The 15,775-nt window shown below is 45.5% G+C and overlaps 1 protein-coding gene across 13 annotated transcripts in view; it reads left to right on the top strand.

Moving 5' to 3' along the window:
- The window catches only part of mast4 (microtubule associated serine/threonine kinase family member 4), a 148,767-nt gene extending 134,175 nt beyond the window's left edge, over window positions 1-14,592 (top strand). For 9 of the 13 annotated variants that reach the window (XM_064308649.1, XM_064308650.1, XM_064308647.1 and 6 more), the window contains 9 exons: window positions 168-277; window positions 987-1,111; window positions 1,958-2,175; window positions 2,800-3,000; window positions 3,595-3,821; window positions 4,435-4,557; window positions 4,757-4,893; window positions 5,417-5,601; window positions 5,772-14,592. In XM_064308649.1, coding sequence (XP_064164719.1) covers window positions 168-277; window positions 987-1,111; window positions 1,958-2,175; window positions 2,800-3,000; window positions 3,595-3,821; window positions 4,435-4,557; window positions 4,757-4,893; window positions 5,417-5,601; window positions 5,772-11,041 — 6,596 coding nt within the window. In that variant the 3' untranslated portion in view covers window positions 11,042-14,592. The remainder of the gene's footprint in view (window positions 1-167; window positions 278-986; window positions 1,112-1,957; window positions 2,176-2,799; window positions 3,001-3,594; window positions 3,822-4,434; window positions 4,558-4,756; window positions 4,894-5,416; window positions 5,602-5,771) is intronic. The other 4 variants (XM_064308659.1, XM_064308648.1, XM_064308658.1 and 1 more) reach the window with 3 other exon arrangements.
- Window positions 14,593-15,775: the final 1,183 nt, after the last annotated feature.

Genomic DNA, 15,775 nt, shown 5'->3' with positions numbered 1-15,775 from the left:
AATTTAAATAATCGAACCAACGTCGATCGATTCATTATTTAAACATCAAAAAAAACACTGAAACGTCAGGCCATAGTGACCTGGGAGCGGTGTTTCTGTCGAAAGGTTGCCTTGTGGGCAGCAGAGTAGAGTGAGATCTAATGAGGGATCTGATTCCACCCTCTTAGCTCGATCTGAGCGGTATCACCACCTGGAGACGGAGGAGGAGGACACCAACGACGAAGACTTCAACGCTGAGCTGCGCCAGTTCTCCTCATGCTCTCACAGGTTCTCCAAAGTGAGTCTTTGTTCAGCTGCGAACGCATTTACTGCGGCTCTGCCGCTCAGGCATGTAAGCTTATGCATTTATGTATTTATGCATAGTGTGTAATATTTATGTATGATGTACTTATGTGTTTATGTATGAAGTTAGACTTATGTATGTATGAGCTTGCGATTTTGCCTGGCTTGGCATTGTGGACCTGTACAGTGAAACCTATTAAACTGTGTGCAGTTTACATTAAAGTCGCGCATGTTACTGTGGTCCATTGTAAATGTATTGTCCCTCAGAGAATATTCAGTGAAATATTTGCCTCCTTTCTATTTTCTGTTATGTTGATGCTGCAAAACTTCGCACCTGCCTGCCAGTTAAATTTTCTTGGAACATTTTTGTCCCTTAAAGGGCAGATTTAACAGAAACTGAAAAAAAACAGTCAAGGTTGTGTTTATTCCACAGGCCAATAGTAGGTGTACAGTCATCTGTCTCTGTTATCAGGAAAATGTGCATGTTTGTGAAAACAAAACAAATTATACCACTTAAAAATGTTTGGAGTGATCAACATCTGTTTAACATTCTTCTCTAGGCCCTCATGCTGATGAGAATTAGGCGCCAGTGTGCAATCTCTTCTTGATCGTGGTGTGCTTTTGGGCTGGAGTGGTGGTTGTGACCTGCATGTGTAGTCTGTCCCCATTGTCCCTGATGGGGCTCTGTTTTTTGGGTATAACAGGTGTACAGCAGCCTGGACCTGTCCCGTGGGCAACTGGAGGAGAAGGGCGAGCAGGAGGAAAAGAGCAAGAGTGGCAGCCCCCTCACGGTGGACTCCCTCAGCTGGACCCCAGAGTTCACCGAAATGTAGGTCACACAAAAAAAAAAGTCTTACTTCTGACAGACTGAATATTGGCCTGGCTGTGAACAATCGATCATTTTATCTCACTTAAAAGGAAGCGGCTTTAGTCACGCCTTTCCGCTTATATTGCAGTGTAGTGCAATATTTAAGTTGAGGTGATGTACAAAGGACATGTGATAGGTGATCCTCAGGGTGTGACCTCTTAATACCGGATGTTAAACAGGATGTTACTCTTTAAATGAGCACACCTTTGGATATTTTGATGGTGACATCATGTGTACTGCTAAAGGGATAGTTCCCTTTCTGAGGTTGTTTGACATTGATACACAGTTTTATGATACGCTTGTTTTCAATTAGCCTAGGCAATCTTTGTTTGCGATGAAGGATATGTTAGATATTTACAGATGTTTCTGATGACTGGCTGGCTCTACATTTCCAGGTATAGGGAATTCAGGGGTTTGTGGAAAAATATACACTTAAGTCAAAAGCAGCTTTTATGGTGTTGTTATGCCTCCAGAATGTTTTCTTTAGTATATTACCCAATTATTTTACAAGAATGAAATTTGATATTATTTTGGTGAAACTATTTCCTCTGGCAATCTTCTGTGCAACCTGAAACCGCAAGAAAAGAAGATCTGGCATAAAAAAGGATATTTATCATTGGGAAGAAAGGCTATGAAATGTATCTGTTCATATGTTCCACCTCTGTTGCTGTACAAGCTGCTTTTGGGTGTATTTTCCTGCTGTGGAACACGCATCCCACAATACCTGTGGCAGTGTATGGACTTTTCTGTGTAATCATTTTGTCCTTTTGACCTGTGTTCACTGTTTTGCCACCCCTCCCCCCACAGGCCCTCCCTGTCCCACTCGTCGGAGGTGGAGAGCGCCAGTCTGAGCCGCCGCTCCGGGCTGCTCCCAAAATTCGCCATCTCGGCTGAAGTGGAGGAGGTGGACGGGTCACTGGGCGGGGTGGACTCTGGCAAAGTGGCCTTCACCATTGGGGAGACGCCTCAGGACGAGCCCGAGGCCACCACGCCCGGCAGCACCCTGAGCGGCTCCACGCTCTCGGGTACGATGGACACGTGCCGTAGGAGCCGCTAATGCTACATGGTCCTAGAGTAGAACTGAGCATTATGGAGAAGGTTAAATGAATGACACTGAGAGGCTAAATTACCCTATGAACAGATGCAAGCTTTGCATTGTGGTCAGATAGGCAGACTTGTAAACAGTAGCTTGCCGGTTCAGAGCCTTTAGCAAAGCACTGAAATGAAATTGTTTCTGTAAATAACCAGATTTATGAATGGGCTTCATGTGAAAATGTAAGCTATATACACAAAATCACCAAGAACCTCATATAGTACCTTGGATTATTCTTATAATTCACTCCTGACCTCAGAGCAGCCAGTTGCTACTTGAATGGAGTTAGTTTCAAAAATGCTCAATGGGCAAACTTTGTTACAGAAAGAAAGAATCATTGCTTTCAATGGATAGAAATATATGCAGCCGCAATATGGCACTAGAAAATGGAGGCGTTCCGAAATCATGTAAAATAGAAATCTTTGGAGATCTGCATGTTAAATACTTATAATAAGTAATTTTAAGTGTTTGTAAATCAATTTCAAAATTGTATCCTTGTGGTTTTTAATGCATATTTTGGCACTCTTCACCCTTCTCTCCACTCTCTTCATCCCAGTAGGCAGTTTCTCGGAGCACCTGGACCAGCTGCACTCGAGGGGCGAGGGCGTGGAAAGCCCCGACGCCTCCTCCAAGACTTCGGGGGACCTGGGGGCCCCCACCGCCGGCGCCCGATCCGACGGGGCCGACAAGCAGAGGATCACCAGCAAAGTGCCCAAATCCGTGTCGGCCAGCGCCCTCTCCCTCATGATCCCGGGAGGTGAGCGAGGAGAGGGACGGCTTGGGTTGGGTCAGAATTTGGAGAAAAGAGAGAGAGAGAGAGGGAAGGAGGGGGAATGAAAGAGATAGAGAGGACGGCATGAAATTGCATTTTCGCAGTGTGAGGCTCCCGTGGGGCAGTGCTTCGCTGAAGCGTGGCGCGATGATGCCCTTTGGGATTCGAGACTGGCAGGAGTCGCCCCCTGCTGGACACCTCGTGCTGAATGCATGCACCTTCACGCTGCGGGTTTGAAATCCCATCAGTCTCGGCCACAGCAGGGGAGCTGGCCCAGAAACAGCGTCTGTTTGCTGCTGCTGAACCACTTAGAGGAAAGCTGTTGCCTTCACGGCCAAATGAAATTCTGTTTGTTCAGCTCCCTGGGTCTGATAATAGAGATGGCGTTCCGTGCTTGGCACTCAAATAGCAGCTGCACACACATTTTCAGTGCATTTTGGGAAGATGATCCAGCTCTTTGTCAGTTCCGAAAACATGCTGTAACTCTCTTTCTGCTAACAGTTGCCAAATTATATTGTCTCATTGCAAGATATGAAAGCTTTCAGTAACATTTACACATACCTTCTCTCCTTCCTGCAGATGTGTTTGGGGTGTCCCCTCTGGGCAGCCCAATGTCCCCCTATTCTTTGTCCTCGGACCCCTCCTCCAGAGACTCCTCGCCCAGCCGAGACTCCTCCCTGTGCGCGGTCAGCCCCCGGCAGCCCGTCATCATCCACAGCTCAGGGAAGAAGTTTGGCTTCACGCTGCGGGCCATCAGGGTCTATGCCTGCGACAGCGATGTCTACACCGTCTACCACATGGTCTGGGTAAGGAACAGCAATACTCTGGCCCTCGCACATGTATTTTATGCTTTTCCCCTTTTTCCTCCATGGTTTGGAATGCCGTGTGTGTGTGTGTGTGTGTGTGTGTGTGTGTGTGCGTGCGCGCACGTGCATGTGTGTATTAGCACTCATTGCTGTAACCCCCACTATCGCTTCAGGAGAGTCCAAAGAGGCACGTACTTTCCTCCAAGCATGTGAAGTTGCCGCTGGTCCTCACCGCACTGCAGTTCACAAATTCAGGGAAAGAGTGCTAAAATGCTGTAATCCTGGCCAATTTAACCCTCCGATGCCTGGCCAGCACAAGAGCCAATTGTGAATTGTTCTGTGGAGCTGTTGGCTGCAGTCAGCACTGGCGTCGTCCAGAATTGGTACCAAACAGGGAGGCCCATCCATGCACTAGAACGGTTCCTTAACAGGCCTGACAAACTGACAGCGTTGTTTAAATGGAAACTTTCTGAAGCAAAGACACACATTTATTTTTAGATCAGAAGAGTTTCCTGTCCTTTGTAGTTCAGTGCTGAACTGAACTGTCTGACAGTGAGTGAACTGACAGCAGATCTGCAGTGACTGACAGCCGGCTCCTCGGTTTGCCTTTCAGAATGTGGAGGAGGGCGGGCCTGCGCACACAGCTGGGCTGAAGGCTGGTGACCTCATCACGCACGTTAACGGGGAGCCGGTGCACGGGCTGGTGCACACTGAGGTGGTGGAGCTGCTGCTGAAGGTGAGAATGCTGTACCCTGTCACCTCTGCTGACGGGTACAGCATACACACAGACATGCACACGCGCATATGCCAAGAGATATGCAAGCTGATGCAAACAAACACCAACACACAGACAGACTAACAACCATAAACACACGTTTGGACCATACTTGAAGGGGTCACTCATCCCTACTGTTGCTGGTCTCACACGATTTCAGAGCGGCAGCAAGGTGGCCATCTCCACCACACCCTTTGAGAACACCTCCATTAAAACTGGGCCAGCCCGAAGGAACAGCTACAGGAGCAAAATGGTGCGAAGGACAAAGAAACCCAAGAAGGAGAAGACACAGGAAAGGTTAGTAGGCTTTCCACTGCTCACATAAAACATTCTCATAAAAAAAAAACTGTATAGGCCTAACGACTGACAAAGATATAATTACAAAAAGGTTTGATGGTTTCTAGTGTTGACATTTTGAGGCCAAACCTTTCTGTGTAGGTATTTGAGCAATTTTCATCTGCTGTCTCTGCTGCCACCTGGGAGTTTGTGTCAAGATGTTATGGCAGGGGAACTTCCTCTCTTTTTTGTGATGAATGGCAAAGATACTTAGCATGTTATTTTAGTACTGGAGACAGCACATGGTCTACTGGTTTTCACTATTATTGATCAATAACTCCAGGACCAGGGTTAAGGACCACTGTGGTGACCACTGCTTTTTGGTATTGTCTAGGTTGTGCAGTTATATTGAGTCTGATCCTCTCTCCATGGTGTCTCTGATTTGGGTGCTCTGTCTTTGTAAGCCATGCAGATGGGACTATGAGGGGAAACGGTTAGCGGCTACAGTATTGGGGTGACTCATATCCCCTCCTCTGTCTCACAGGCGGAGGTCCCTATTTCGACGTTTCGCCATGCAGCCCTCTCCTCTGCTCCACACCAGCCGCAGTTTCTCCTCCCTCAACCGCTCCCTGTCATCAGGGGAGTCACTCCCAGGGTCGCCCACCCATAGTCTGTCACCACGCTCTCCCACTGCTGCCTTCCGTTCAACCCCCGACTTCAACCAATCAGGTTAGCCGGCTATGTCCTGGCCCCGCACATGCAGAGCAATTCTTTTATTTTGCATTCTGTCTAAATATTCTGTCATAAAAGTTGCATTGACATACATTTTTAACTTCTAACTTAAATATAAATGTTAATATTTTCTGTTTTATACTTTTTTCCTCGTATATTAATTCCAGGTGGGACCTCTTCTCAAAGCAGCTCTCCTAGCTCCAGTGCTCCGAATTCCCCTGCTGGCTCAGGCCACATCCGTCCCAGCACCCTCCACGGCCTGGGCCCTAAGCTCACGGGACAGAGGCTGAGACAGGGGCGCCGTAAATCAGCAGGAAGTATCCCGCTGTCCCCACTGGCTCGCACACCCTCCCCGACCCCCCAGCCTACCTCTCCACAGCGCTCACCCTCCCCGCTCTTGAGCCACAATGTGGGCAGCTCTAAAACCACCCAGGCCTTCCCAGCCAAAATGCACTCTCCACCCACCATTGTGAGGCACATGGTACGACCCAAGAGCGCCGAGCCACCCCGCTCGCCCCTCCTCAAGAGGGTTCAGTCCGAGGAGAAGCTCTCGCCCTCCTACCCGGGGGACAAGAAGCACCTGTGTGCCCGCAAGCACAGCCTGGAGGTGACACAGGAGGAGGCCCAGGGAGCGCCCACCCCCAAGGATCACGCCCTGCAGAGTGTGGAGGAGACGTCCTGCGATGCCCCTACCACCACCCGGGTGCGCCCAGCGGAACAGGGCTGCCTTAAGCGGCCTGTCACCCGGAAGATCGGTCGGCAGGAGTCCATCGATGAACTGGACAAAGAGAAGCTGAAGGCCAAGGTGGTGGTGAAGAAACAGGACTGGACGGAAAGGCGAGAGCCCCTCCAGAAACTGGAGGCCCTTCAGGAGCCTGGGAGCCCTGAAGCAGGCCCCTTAGATGGAAAGTCTGGCAGCTCCACACTGAAGGATGCCCTGTACAAGAAGCTGAACACCCGGGCATGCGAGGGCATCTTGGAGCCGCCGTGCAGGGGTGGTGACTCTGGGTCCATGGTAAACGAGGGAGTCAAGACACCGTCCAGTTCAGGCCTGCTGGATTGGGGCCCACAGAAGGGGGATAGGCCACTGCCCAGGCAGGGGAAGGAGGCAGGCAAGCCCGAGAGGATAGATTTCAAGGCCTCCAATGTGGAGTTTGCCAGGAAGAGGCAGTCTTTTGAGGAGCGGGAGGACTGCATGTGCAGGATCTCCCCTACCATCCATGAGGGCCTCCACCTCAGTGCAACAAGGTCTAAGAGCCTTCAGCTGGACTCTGCTCTAGTCATGGACCATGTAAAGGGGACAATGGGTGGAGTCCACACCCCACCCGTCATTAGCACGGAGGCTCTGGCCCCCAAGCTGCTCAGCAGCAGAGGGGAGAGCGCTGTAGAGAAGCTCCAGATGATCTCCTCCAGCGAGGGGCCAATCAGGAAGACCTCCTCAGAGTACAAGCTGGAGGGGCGGCTCGTCTCCTCCCTGAAACCCCTGGAGGGCACCCTGGATATCGGCATGCTGTCTGGGCCAAGGACCTCCAAAACTGACACGTGCTTGTCCAAGATGATCATTAGCCACCCCGACCAGGGCTTGGGAGCTCAGGGGCGCCAACAAAGCCAAACCGAAAAGCAGTTGCCAGTCCAGCAGCCGAAGGGTACCTCTGTAGGGAGCCATGGACCACTCAGCTGTAGGAGCCCAATCAAAGAGGAGCCCACCACTGGAAAAGATAGTCCCACACTCACAAGCAATCAGTGCAGTAGCAGTGCTGACAAAGGCCTCTTTAGAATGGATCTCTCTGGTGAAGCAACAAAGGGGCTGGCTAAGTTGGACACTGTAGACGTGTGTGGGAAGGTTGAGTCCAGGCCTGGCGCGAAAGCCAGCTTGAGCCTAGTGCACGATCTGAGAGCCTCTCGCCCAAGTATCCACTCCTCCTGTGGCAGAACCCCGTCCATCCGAGAGGCCAGCAATGAGGACCAGGAGGACGAACCAGAACAGCCTCAGGAAATGGCTCCTCCACCTAAACCTGACAATGTGGGTGAGGTCTCCAGCCAGCCCTCTGCAGCTAAGAGAACAGAGCTGGGAAGCCCTAATGTGACACTGCCTGTGCAACAGACAACCCCTGAGGTCCAGTGTGGGGGTCAAAATGCAGCTCCCCAGCCATCAGAAATGGTCAAGGAAAGTGCTGGCTCACAATCGGAGCCAAGCTCCAGGAAACAGGGTACACTCACGTCTTCTACGTTACATGGCAGTGTTGACGTAGAGCAGGGACTCCCTTCAAAACATACAGCCGACCAACCAAAACAAAAACTGGGAAGCAGCACCACTGACGCTAAACCGAACACGCTGCAAAATCCATCGTCAAATGTCCTGGCTTCCAGCTCAACAGACACTCCACAAACGCAGGGTGCGAATGTGATGGCTGCAAATGTGGCTGTTGTGAAAGCGGACAGCAGCCTTGCTGGGGTGCCTGATGGGAAGAAGTTCAGCACCTCCAAAAGCCCTGGAGACAAGGTGGAGACAGCCAGAGAGTCATGTGCAAAGGGGGAGACAAAAGGCGATAAGTCAGAGGAGAGCACTGTGCCAGCTAAGACAGAGGGACTGTTTAGGTGTGATAAAAAGGCCAGTAATCAGGCAGCCTCCAGTAATGTGTCGAAGCAGAATGCTGGTCCCACATCACCAAAGATAAAGGGCGTCTGCCCCACAGCTTCGGAAACTGAGCAGGAGCTGCTGAAAAATAGGCCTGTGGAAACAATTCAGACCAAGCAATCCAACAATAAAATGGTCACTCCCAATAATGAAAACCAAAACCAGAAAAAGTTAACAGACTCAAAAACAAGTTTGCCTTCCAATCCAGTGCAAGCTGTCAAACTGTCACAATCAAGTATAGAGACTATAAATCAGCCACGGTCTGGCACGAAGGATTCTTTACCGACTGCAGAGCTAGTAAAGCAGGTACAGCCTGGTATTAAAGAGTTCTCAAGTTCTGCACGGACAGTCAAACAAGTGCAGTCTGATGTTAAAGAGACCTCAAGCCCTGTGCAGACAGTCAAGCAGGTACAACCTGCGAGTAAAGAGTCCTCAAGCCCTGTGCAGACAGTCAAGCAGGTACAACCTGCGAGTAAAGAGTCCTCAAGCCCTGTGCAGACAGTCAAGCAGGTACAACCTGCGAGTAAAGAGTCCTCAAGCCCTGTACAGACAGTTAAACTGGTGCAGTCTGGTATTAAAGAGACCTCAAGTCCTGTACAGACAGTCAAGCAGGTACAATCTGCTAGTAAAGAGTCCTCAAGTCCTACACAGACAGTTAAACAGGTGCTGTCTGGCATTAAAGAGTCTTCAAGTCCTGCACAGACAGTTGAGCAGGTGCAGTCTAGCATTAAAGAGTCCTCAAGCCCTGTACAGACAATAAAACAGTCACAGTCTTTCAGTAAAGAGACCTCAAGCCCTGTACAGACAGTCAAGCAGGTACAACCTGCTATTAAACAGGTGCTGTCTGGCATTAAAGAGTCTTCAACTCCTGCACAGACAGTCAAGCAGGTGCAGTCTGGCATTAAAGAGTCCTCAAGCCCTGTACAGACAATAAAACAGTCACAGTCTTTCAGTAAAGAGACCTCAAGCCCTGTACAGACAGTCAAGCAGGTACAACCTGCTATTAAACAGGTGCTGTCTGGCATTAAAGAGTCTTCAAGTTCTGCACAGACAGTCAAGCAGGTGCAGTCTGGCATTAAAGAGTCCTCAAGCCCTGTACAGACAATAAAACAGTCACAGTCTTTCAGTAAAGAAACCTCAAGCCCTGTACAGACAGTCAAGCAGGTACAGCCTGCTATTAAAGAGTCCTCAAGCCCTGTACAGACAATGAAACTGGTACAGCCTGACATTAAAGAGTCTTCGTGCTCTGTTCAGATGATCAAGCCAGTACAATCTGACATTAAAGAGTCATCAAGCCCTGAACAGACAGTCAAACAGGTACAGCCTGTTGTTAAAGAGTCTTCAAGACCTTTGCAGACCATCAAGCCGATACAGTCTGGCGTTAAAGAGTTCTCAAGCCCTGAACAGACAATGAAACAATCACAATCTTTAAGTAGAGAGTTCTCAAGCCCTGTACAGACAGCCAAACAGGTACAGTCTGCCATTAAAGAGACCTCAAGCCCTGTTCAGACAGTCAAACAAGTACAGTCTGATATTAAAGAGTGCTCAAGTGCTACATTGACTGTCGAACAGATACAGTCTGGTATGAAAGAGTCCTCAAGCCCTTTACAGACAATTAATCTGTCACAATCTTTCAGTAAAGAGTCCTCAAGCCCTGTACTGACATTGAAACAGGTACAGCCTGGCATTAAAGAGTCTTCAAGACCTTTACAGACCATCAAGCCAGTGCAGTCTGGCGTTAAAGAGTTCTCAAGCCCTGCACAGACAATAAAACAATCACAATCTTTAAGTAAAGAGACCTCAAGCCCTGTACAGACACTGAAACAGATACAGCCTGGCATTAAAGAGTCTTCAAGCCCTGTACAGATAGTCAAACAGGTACAGTCTGACATTAAAGAGTCCTCAAACCCCATGCAAACAGGAAAGCAGTCACAGTGTGGCATGAAAGATTCCGGAAGCTCCACACAGAACGTAAAACTGCCGCAGTCTGGCACGAAGCAATCTTTAACTCCTGCAGAAATGGTAAAACAGACACAGTCTTGTATTAAAGAGTCCTCAAGTACTACACAGATAAAGCAGTCTGGCTTGATTTCAGGAAAACAAGCCCCTCTGTCCCAAGTAAATCCCAAAATCAAGCCTAGAGGAGAAACATCTCCTGTTTCACACCCTGCTTGTAAAGCAGAAGAGGACTCTGGGAGAGGCAGGGCTAAAGTTCTGGAGCAGCCAATAGTTAAAGATGGCCTCAGTGCAAGACAAAAAGAGCCAACATCCCAACACACCTCAGGCAGGCAGCAGACTCCCAGGGAGCAGGCGAAACCCAGCAGCAGTCAGACTGCGCCTCCCAGTGGTGCTTCACCGCCAATGCAACCAGCACCAGCAGAGAGGAGAAAAGAAGCACACAAGCACAATGAAGCACTTTCAGGCAGGCTCCACGTCGATGCGGCAGAAGAGGGCGTTTCGCATGCAGCCAAGGAGTGCCGCTCAAGGCAGCAGGCTGAAGGCCCCGGAGCGGATTCTTATAAGCAGACGGGGTTCGGAGGCGCAGCCCGAACTGAACTGAAACCAAGCGTGGGTGAAGCAAAGGCTGGAACCTCCGAGAAGCTGGTGTCTGGCGGCAAGAAAGAGCAGGGCGAAAAGAAAAGGAAAGAATGTGAGCAGACAAATTCCCTGACAAAGAACACTCGCAAAGACGCTTCAAAAACAGCCTCGGCAAATGACACCACTGCTTTGGAAAAAGACTTTGTCCGTAGCAAACCAGCCAAGGAATTGGCACGTGGCTCCACACTCAAAAAAACGTAAGAGGTACCTGAGCAGTAGCTGCCAGTTGTATCGCACTGTGCTGTGTCTGAAAGAAGGCGGCCATTTTGTTTTTTGGTTGTTTTTGGTGTGCAGTATCATTTTTGAGTTCTTTTGGAAAAATCATGTCTTTGTCGTTTCACATGCCTTCTATTTTTGAGAACCGGTGAAGCTGTTACCACAGTGTTTGTACAGCATGAGAAAAGGTATGTTTGTGTGTGTGTGTTTGTGTGTGAGAGAGCAGATGTATGGTAAAGGAGACTGCTTTATAAATATCTGTCAATAAGAATTATCAAATCTAAGACTGAATGTAGACATAATTTGCTGCTGATTTGAATCTTTCACCAAAATGTTTTATTTATGATGTTTCGACTATATTCCTGTCACAGTTCTTTTTTGACAAGTGTCAAATCAGCATTTTGGGATGAAGGGTTATATTTTTATTGACAGCAGAAGTTTGTGCAATCATTGTGATATCGTAGCGGCATTTTGGAGAGGCCATTTTAAAGGGTCAGTAGATGAGTGTCAATTTGGGTTTGTTTGGAATTGCCCCCAGCACCAAACTATAAAGCCATCAGAAATTGAAAAAAAAAAACAAATGAAAAAACAGAATGGTATTCATCGGCAGTCTTGGGATTGACCATGTGCGTACGGTTGTAAGCAAATAAGTACATTTCACCCTTGGAATGGAAAGGTAGTCTAGCATGTAAATCAAAAGCGCTTAGCATGTCATTGAATCAACCATTTGAAGAGAACATCATCTTAGTGCTGAACACGCGCTAAGGACACTTCATGCAGATTACAGAAAATGAATGTCACCAAAATGTTTATTTTATTATTTGTTAGTGTTGTTTTTGTTTTTGGATAGAGAGGGCGTGTGTTTTTGTTTTGGGTAGTGGTGCACAGATGGAATGCACTGAGTGCTGTGCTTCTCACCTAGAACTATTTAATATGGAATCATCTTATGGTTCTGGAATTTCATTGAGTCATATCTAGTGGAAGGGGCCTTACTGTTTGTGGGAATTATACTTGCTGTTTTTAGCAGGTTTTGGTGAAATTCACATTCCTTTCACATACATCTCTTTACATTTCTAAAAATTTCATTTTTATGCAAACTACTGTAAATATGATAAAACTAACTGTAAAAAGGGGATTAATGGGCTTAATCGTGAGTATTGTTTGTTTTATATGTATATATTTTGTTAGGTTGTATGTTTGTATACTCCAGAATCTGTAACTAGTTAGGAGTCATTTCCTCTGCTTGGCAGTGAGCTAATGTAATGTCTGTACATGTTAAAAAAAGGCATAGGGCAAGACAAGTATCATTTCTCTCAAGCTCAGTCTTTTTAACAATTTATAATATGTTGTGTTTTTACTTGAACTAATGCAAGCTAGTGCACACAAACTTAGATCAAAAGGGAAAACCTTCTTTAAAAATGTAGCTTTGGAACATAAGTCTAAGGGTAAATGCTTGCCAGGATGGTCTGATGCCTCGGCTATTCATCCGTACATTGGGATGCCCCTATTGTGGCCATTGCCAGTTTAGCTGTGACGTTCAAATTCCCAGTGAGAAATTCTTGTTCCTTGTGACAGTGTGGGCAAAAACAGACTTTATCAATGGGAAAGGACTGCAAAATAAAGTTCCATAAGCTACATGTTGGCAAAGGTTCATAGGAGGCTCTTTTTAAATCAGTCTATTTTGGGGGGAATGTTTCTCCCCTATTTAAAAATGTGTTTGTTTAGATATACAAAATAGGAAAACACATTTCTGTTCATAGATGCAAAGTTTAAAAAAAGGCTCATTTAAAATTCAGGAATAACCTTCTATCAATATAGATTCAACAGTGTTTTCATCATATAGAATTTACTGTCTTATCTCATGTGATTCCGTACATGACAGGCAGTACTTAAAAATACAAAAACAAATGTAGTAAGATGAAAAGAGAAAAACTGATAATCATCATATCTGGACAGTGCAAACTCATTTTATTTACACAAGTATTTAAAGTTTAAAAAGGATATGCATGTTTAATGTAAAACACTTCCTGCTGTAAACCTGCAGTGTTAGTCAGATTCACTTTCTGGACGTGCAATACAAAACTTATTTTGTTTGGACATTGCGACTGAAAATGCTGCCATATTTTATCCCAATCACATTTAAGAAAGGGTACTGAGTACATGCATAAGGCCATACAAATCATGCTGTTTCCACATTTTTAGAATTGCCAGCATGATCAGATGTGGTAGGATATGTCATTTAAACAAACGTGAAAGGATGCGATTGTGAATCTCTAATTTGATGGGCTTGTCAAACAACTATCTTCCATCTTCTTTTCAATTCTGTCTCTTGAAAACATCTATGATAAAGATGCGCCCATTCTTAATCCATTCTTCTTTGGCCTTTCTTAACCAATGGCATCACATCATCTTTTCAAACACTGTGTTTTTGTGAGATTCTACTGCCAGGTTTCAGCAGGCAGTGTCAAACCTCTATACACTGCATACCCCTAATTTGAGAAAATGATACTTAAATTATACTTACACTGTTGATACCTGTAATGTTGACTATGCTGAATCTTATAGATACTGCATCGAAAAAAATACTTTATAAATGTATGCCTATAATTGGGATAAAATCTGTAGAAATAGGAAATAGAATATGTTAGGAATTAACTACATTAGTGAAATAATGCTCAGACACTGAAGTGTTTAAAAAAAAAAAATTAAAATGCATTTTTACTAATTATTTCATAGTATTACCATCATGTATTTTGTGATGACAGGGAAGACCTTATTTAATGCACCTTAAGTAAAGTGAGATTCCACCCACCCCTTTAATGAAATATATGGAAAGAGCAAAATAGCATTGTTGAAATGAGGGGGACAAGTGTAGTATCTTGTGCTGTTTTATTGTGTATACTCATTCATGAATAACTAAAATTATGTTCTAAAAAAAAAAAAGAATAAAATAAAAATCACATGACTTGGAGCGATGGAGCACCTGTCTGACCCCATGCCTTTTCTCTGTTTTCTTCTGAAGGTCGACCCATTTGAATCCTTAAAGCACATTCAATGTTTGTTTACAGATACTTCATGGATGTATATTTTGTATATTGTACTATTAATTTGCCAAATCTATGTGCTGCATCACACAAAGTAATATGGTGAATAGTATATGTAGCTTGTGCCTCATCCTCCCAGCCAGGGCGTGCTGTAAATGACTGTAAAGTCTATGTGGTTGCCAGTTCAAATCTGTGTAAATTACCTGTCCGGTTCTGTATGGTCTCTCGCTGTTTTTTTTTTTTTTTGTTTTTGTTTTTTCCTTCCATTTTTTTGTTGTGTTTCATTTGATTTTCATTTTATGTGTGTGAACTAGTATTAGATGAATTTGCTTATTTACAGTGTGTCTTTTAGGATCTGTGCAATAAAGAAGTGTTTGCATTTTGTATTTTGCCCAAGGAAAGCTCTATGGATGTCATAGATGTTGTATATTAAACAGATATTTATACTTCTAAAGTTGCATAACACTAAAAATAAAAAGCATGACAAAATTCCTGACTAGTCTTTGGTCATTTATTGATGGATGGACTGTGTGTGCTGAGAATTTGTTTAGATCATAGTATTTTGAATTTCTTTTTATAATAAGTTGTCATATTTTCCCTATTGGTTTTTCTTGATTGTTTGAGATCATATGATGAAAGAATCTTTGTTAGTTATCTCCACAGTTTATCCCCATGGTCCGACCTTCCACAATCAAACTGCACCAATCAAACTGCACTGATCTCAGCTGAAAAGATCTCATTCTTTGAGGCAGCAACAGACTGACAGTAACAGCACAAAACCTTCAGAACACCAATGCAAAAGGAATAAATTCAATATATTTGAATGAGCAAATGATCTTTTGAGAATTGTGGCTACATTCTAAATGAAATCCATCCATCCATTCTCTAACCGCTTGGTGCAGGTCAGGGTCGCGGTGGCAAAGGGGCCACCAGAGCAACCCAGACGTCCCACAACGACTTCCGCCAACTCATCCCGGTGGATCCCCATACGATCCCAGGCCAGCCTTTGGATATAATTCCTAAATTAAAATCTAAATTAAATGTTCCAATAAATCCCACCAGGTGGCTCCTACCAGCCTCATTTTCCGATGGATTCAGTATTCTCGAATGTGCAGTAGTGACTCCTCTATCATAGTTGGCGCTGCCAAATTCCCCCATGTGAGCAACACTGGGCGCACTATTTTTATTTCTTTTTTTTTTTACTTCATTGCACGCTGCTGTCCACTAGCTGAGCTGAACAATCATTGGATAGGTGTTGCTGTAATAGTACTGGTAAATTGCAGGCACCAAATCGACCAGAGAAGTCACTATTATGTATTGTGTTAGAGAATCTGCTATAGAATGAAACCATTCTTGCAACGTGGAACATTGAACATTACTGTTTCTTTCAGCATTGTGTCAGAGCACCCACCTGGATAGACCCCAGTAGATGAGGCTTTTGAGCCTGGTAAGAGGGCTGTTGTTCATGGAGGCCATGCAGTTGAAGCTTAAATCAGATTTTCTATTTTGCCCTAAAAAAATGTTTTGTTCAGGAAACAATTCAGTTTACAAGTTTCGGTTTTAGAGTGGTCCTAGCTGAGTCCTCTCAATGTAAATTCTAAAAATTCTGTCAACTAATTTTTCAAGAGATAGATAGAATGTCTTGTAAATAAATGTTTTACTATAATAAACAATT

Source organism: Anguilla rostrata, chromosome 14 (assembly GCF_018555375.3).
Source record: "Anguilla rostrata isolate EN2019 chromosome 14, ASM1855537v3, whole genome shotgun sequence".
In the NCBI taxonomy this organism is placed as follows: Eukaryota; Metazoa; Chordata; class Actinopteri; order Anguilliformes; family Anguillidae; genus Anguilla; species Anguilla rostrata.
The sequence above is the reverse complement of the archived record's forward strand: the minus strand, read 5'-3'. Positions and strand labels throughout refer to the sequence as shown.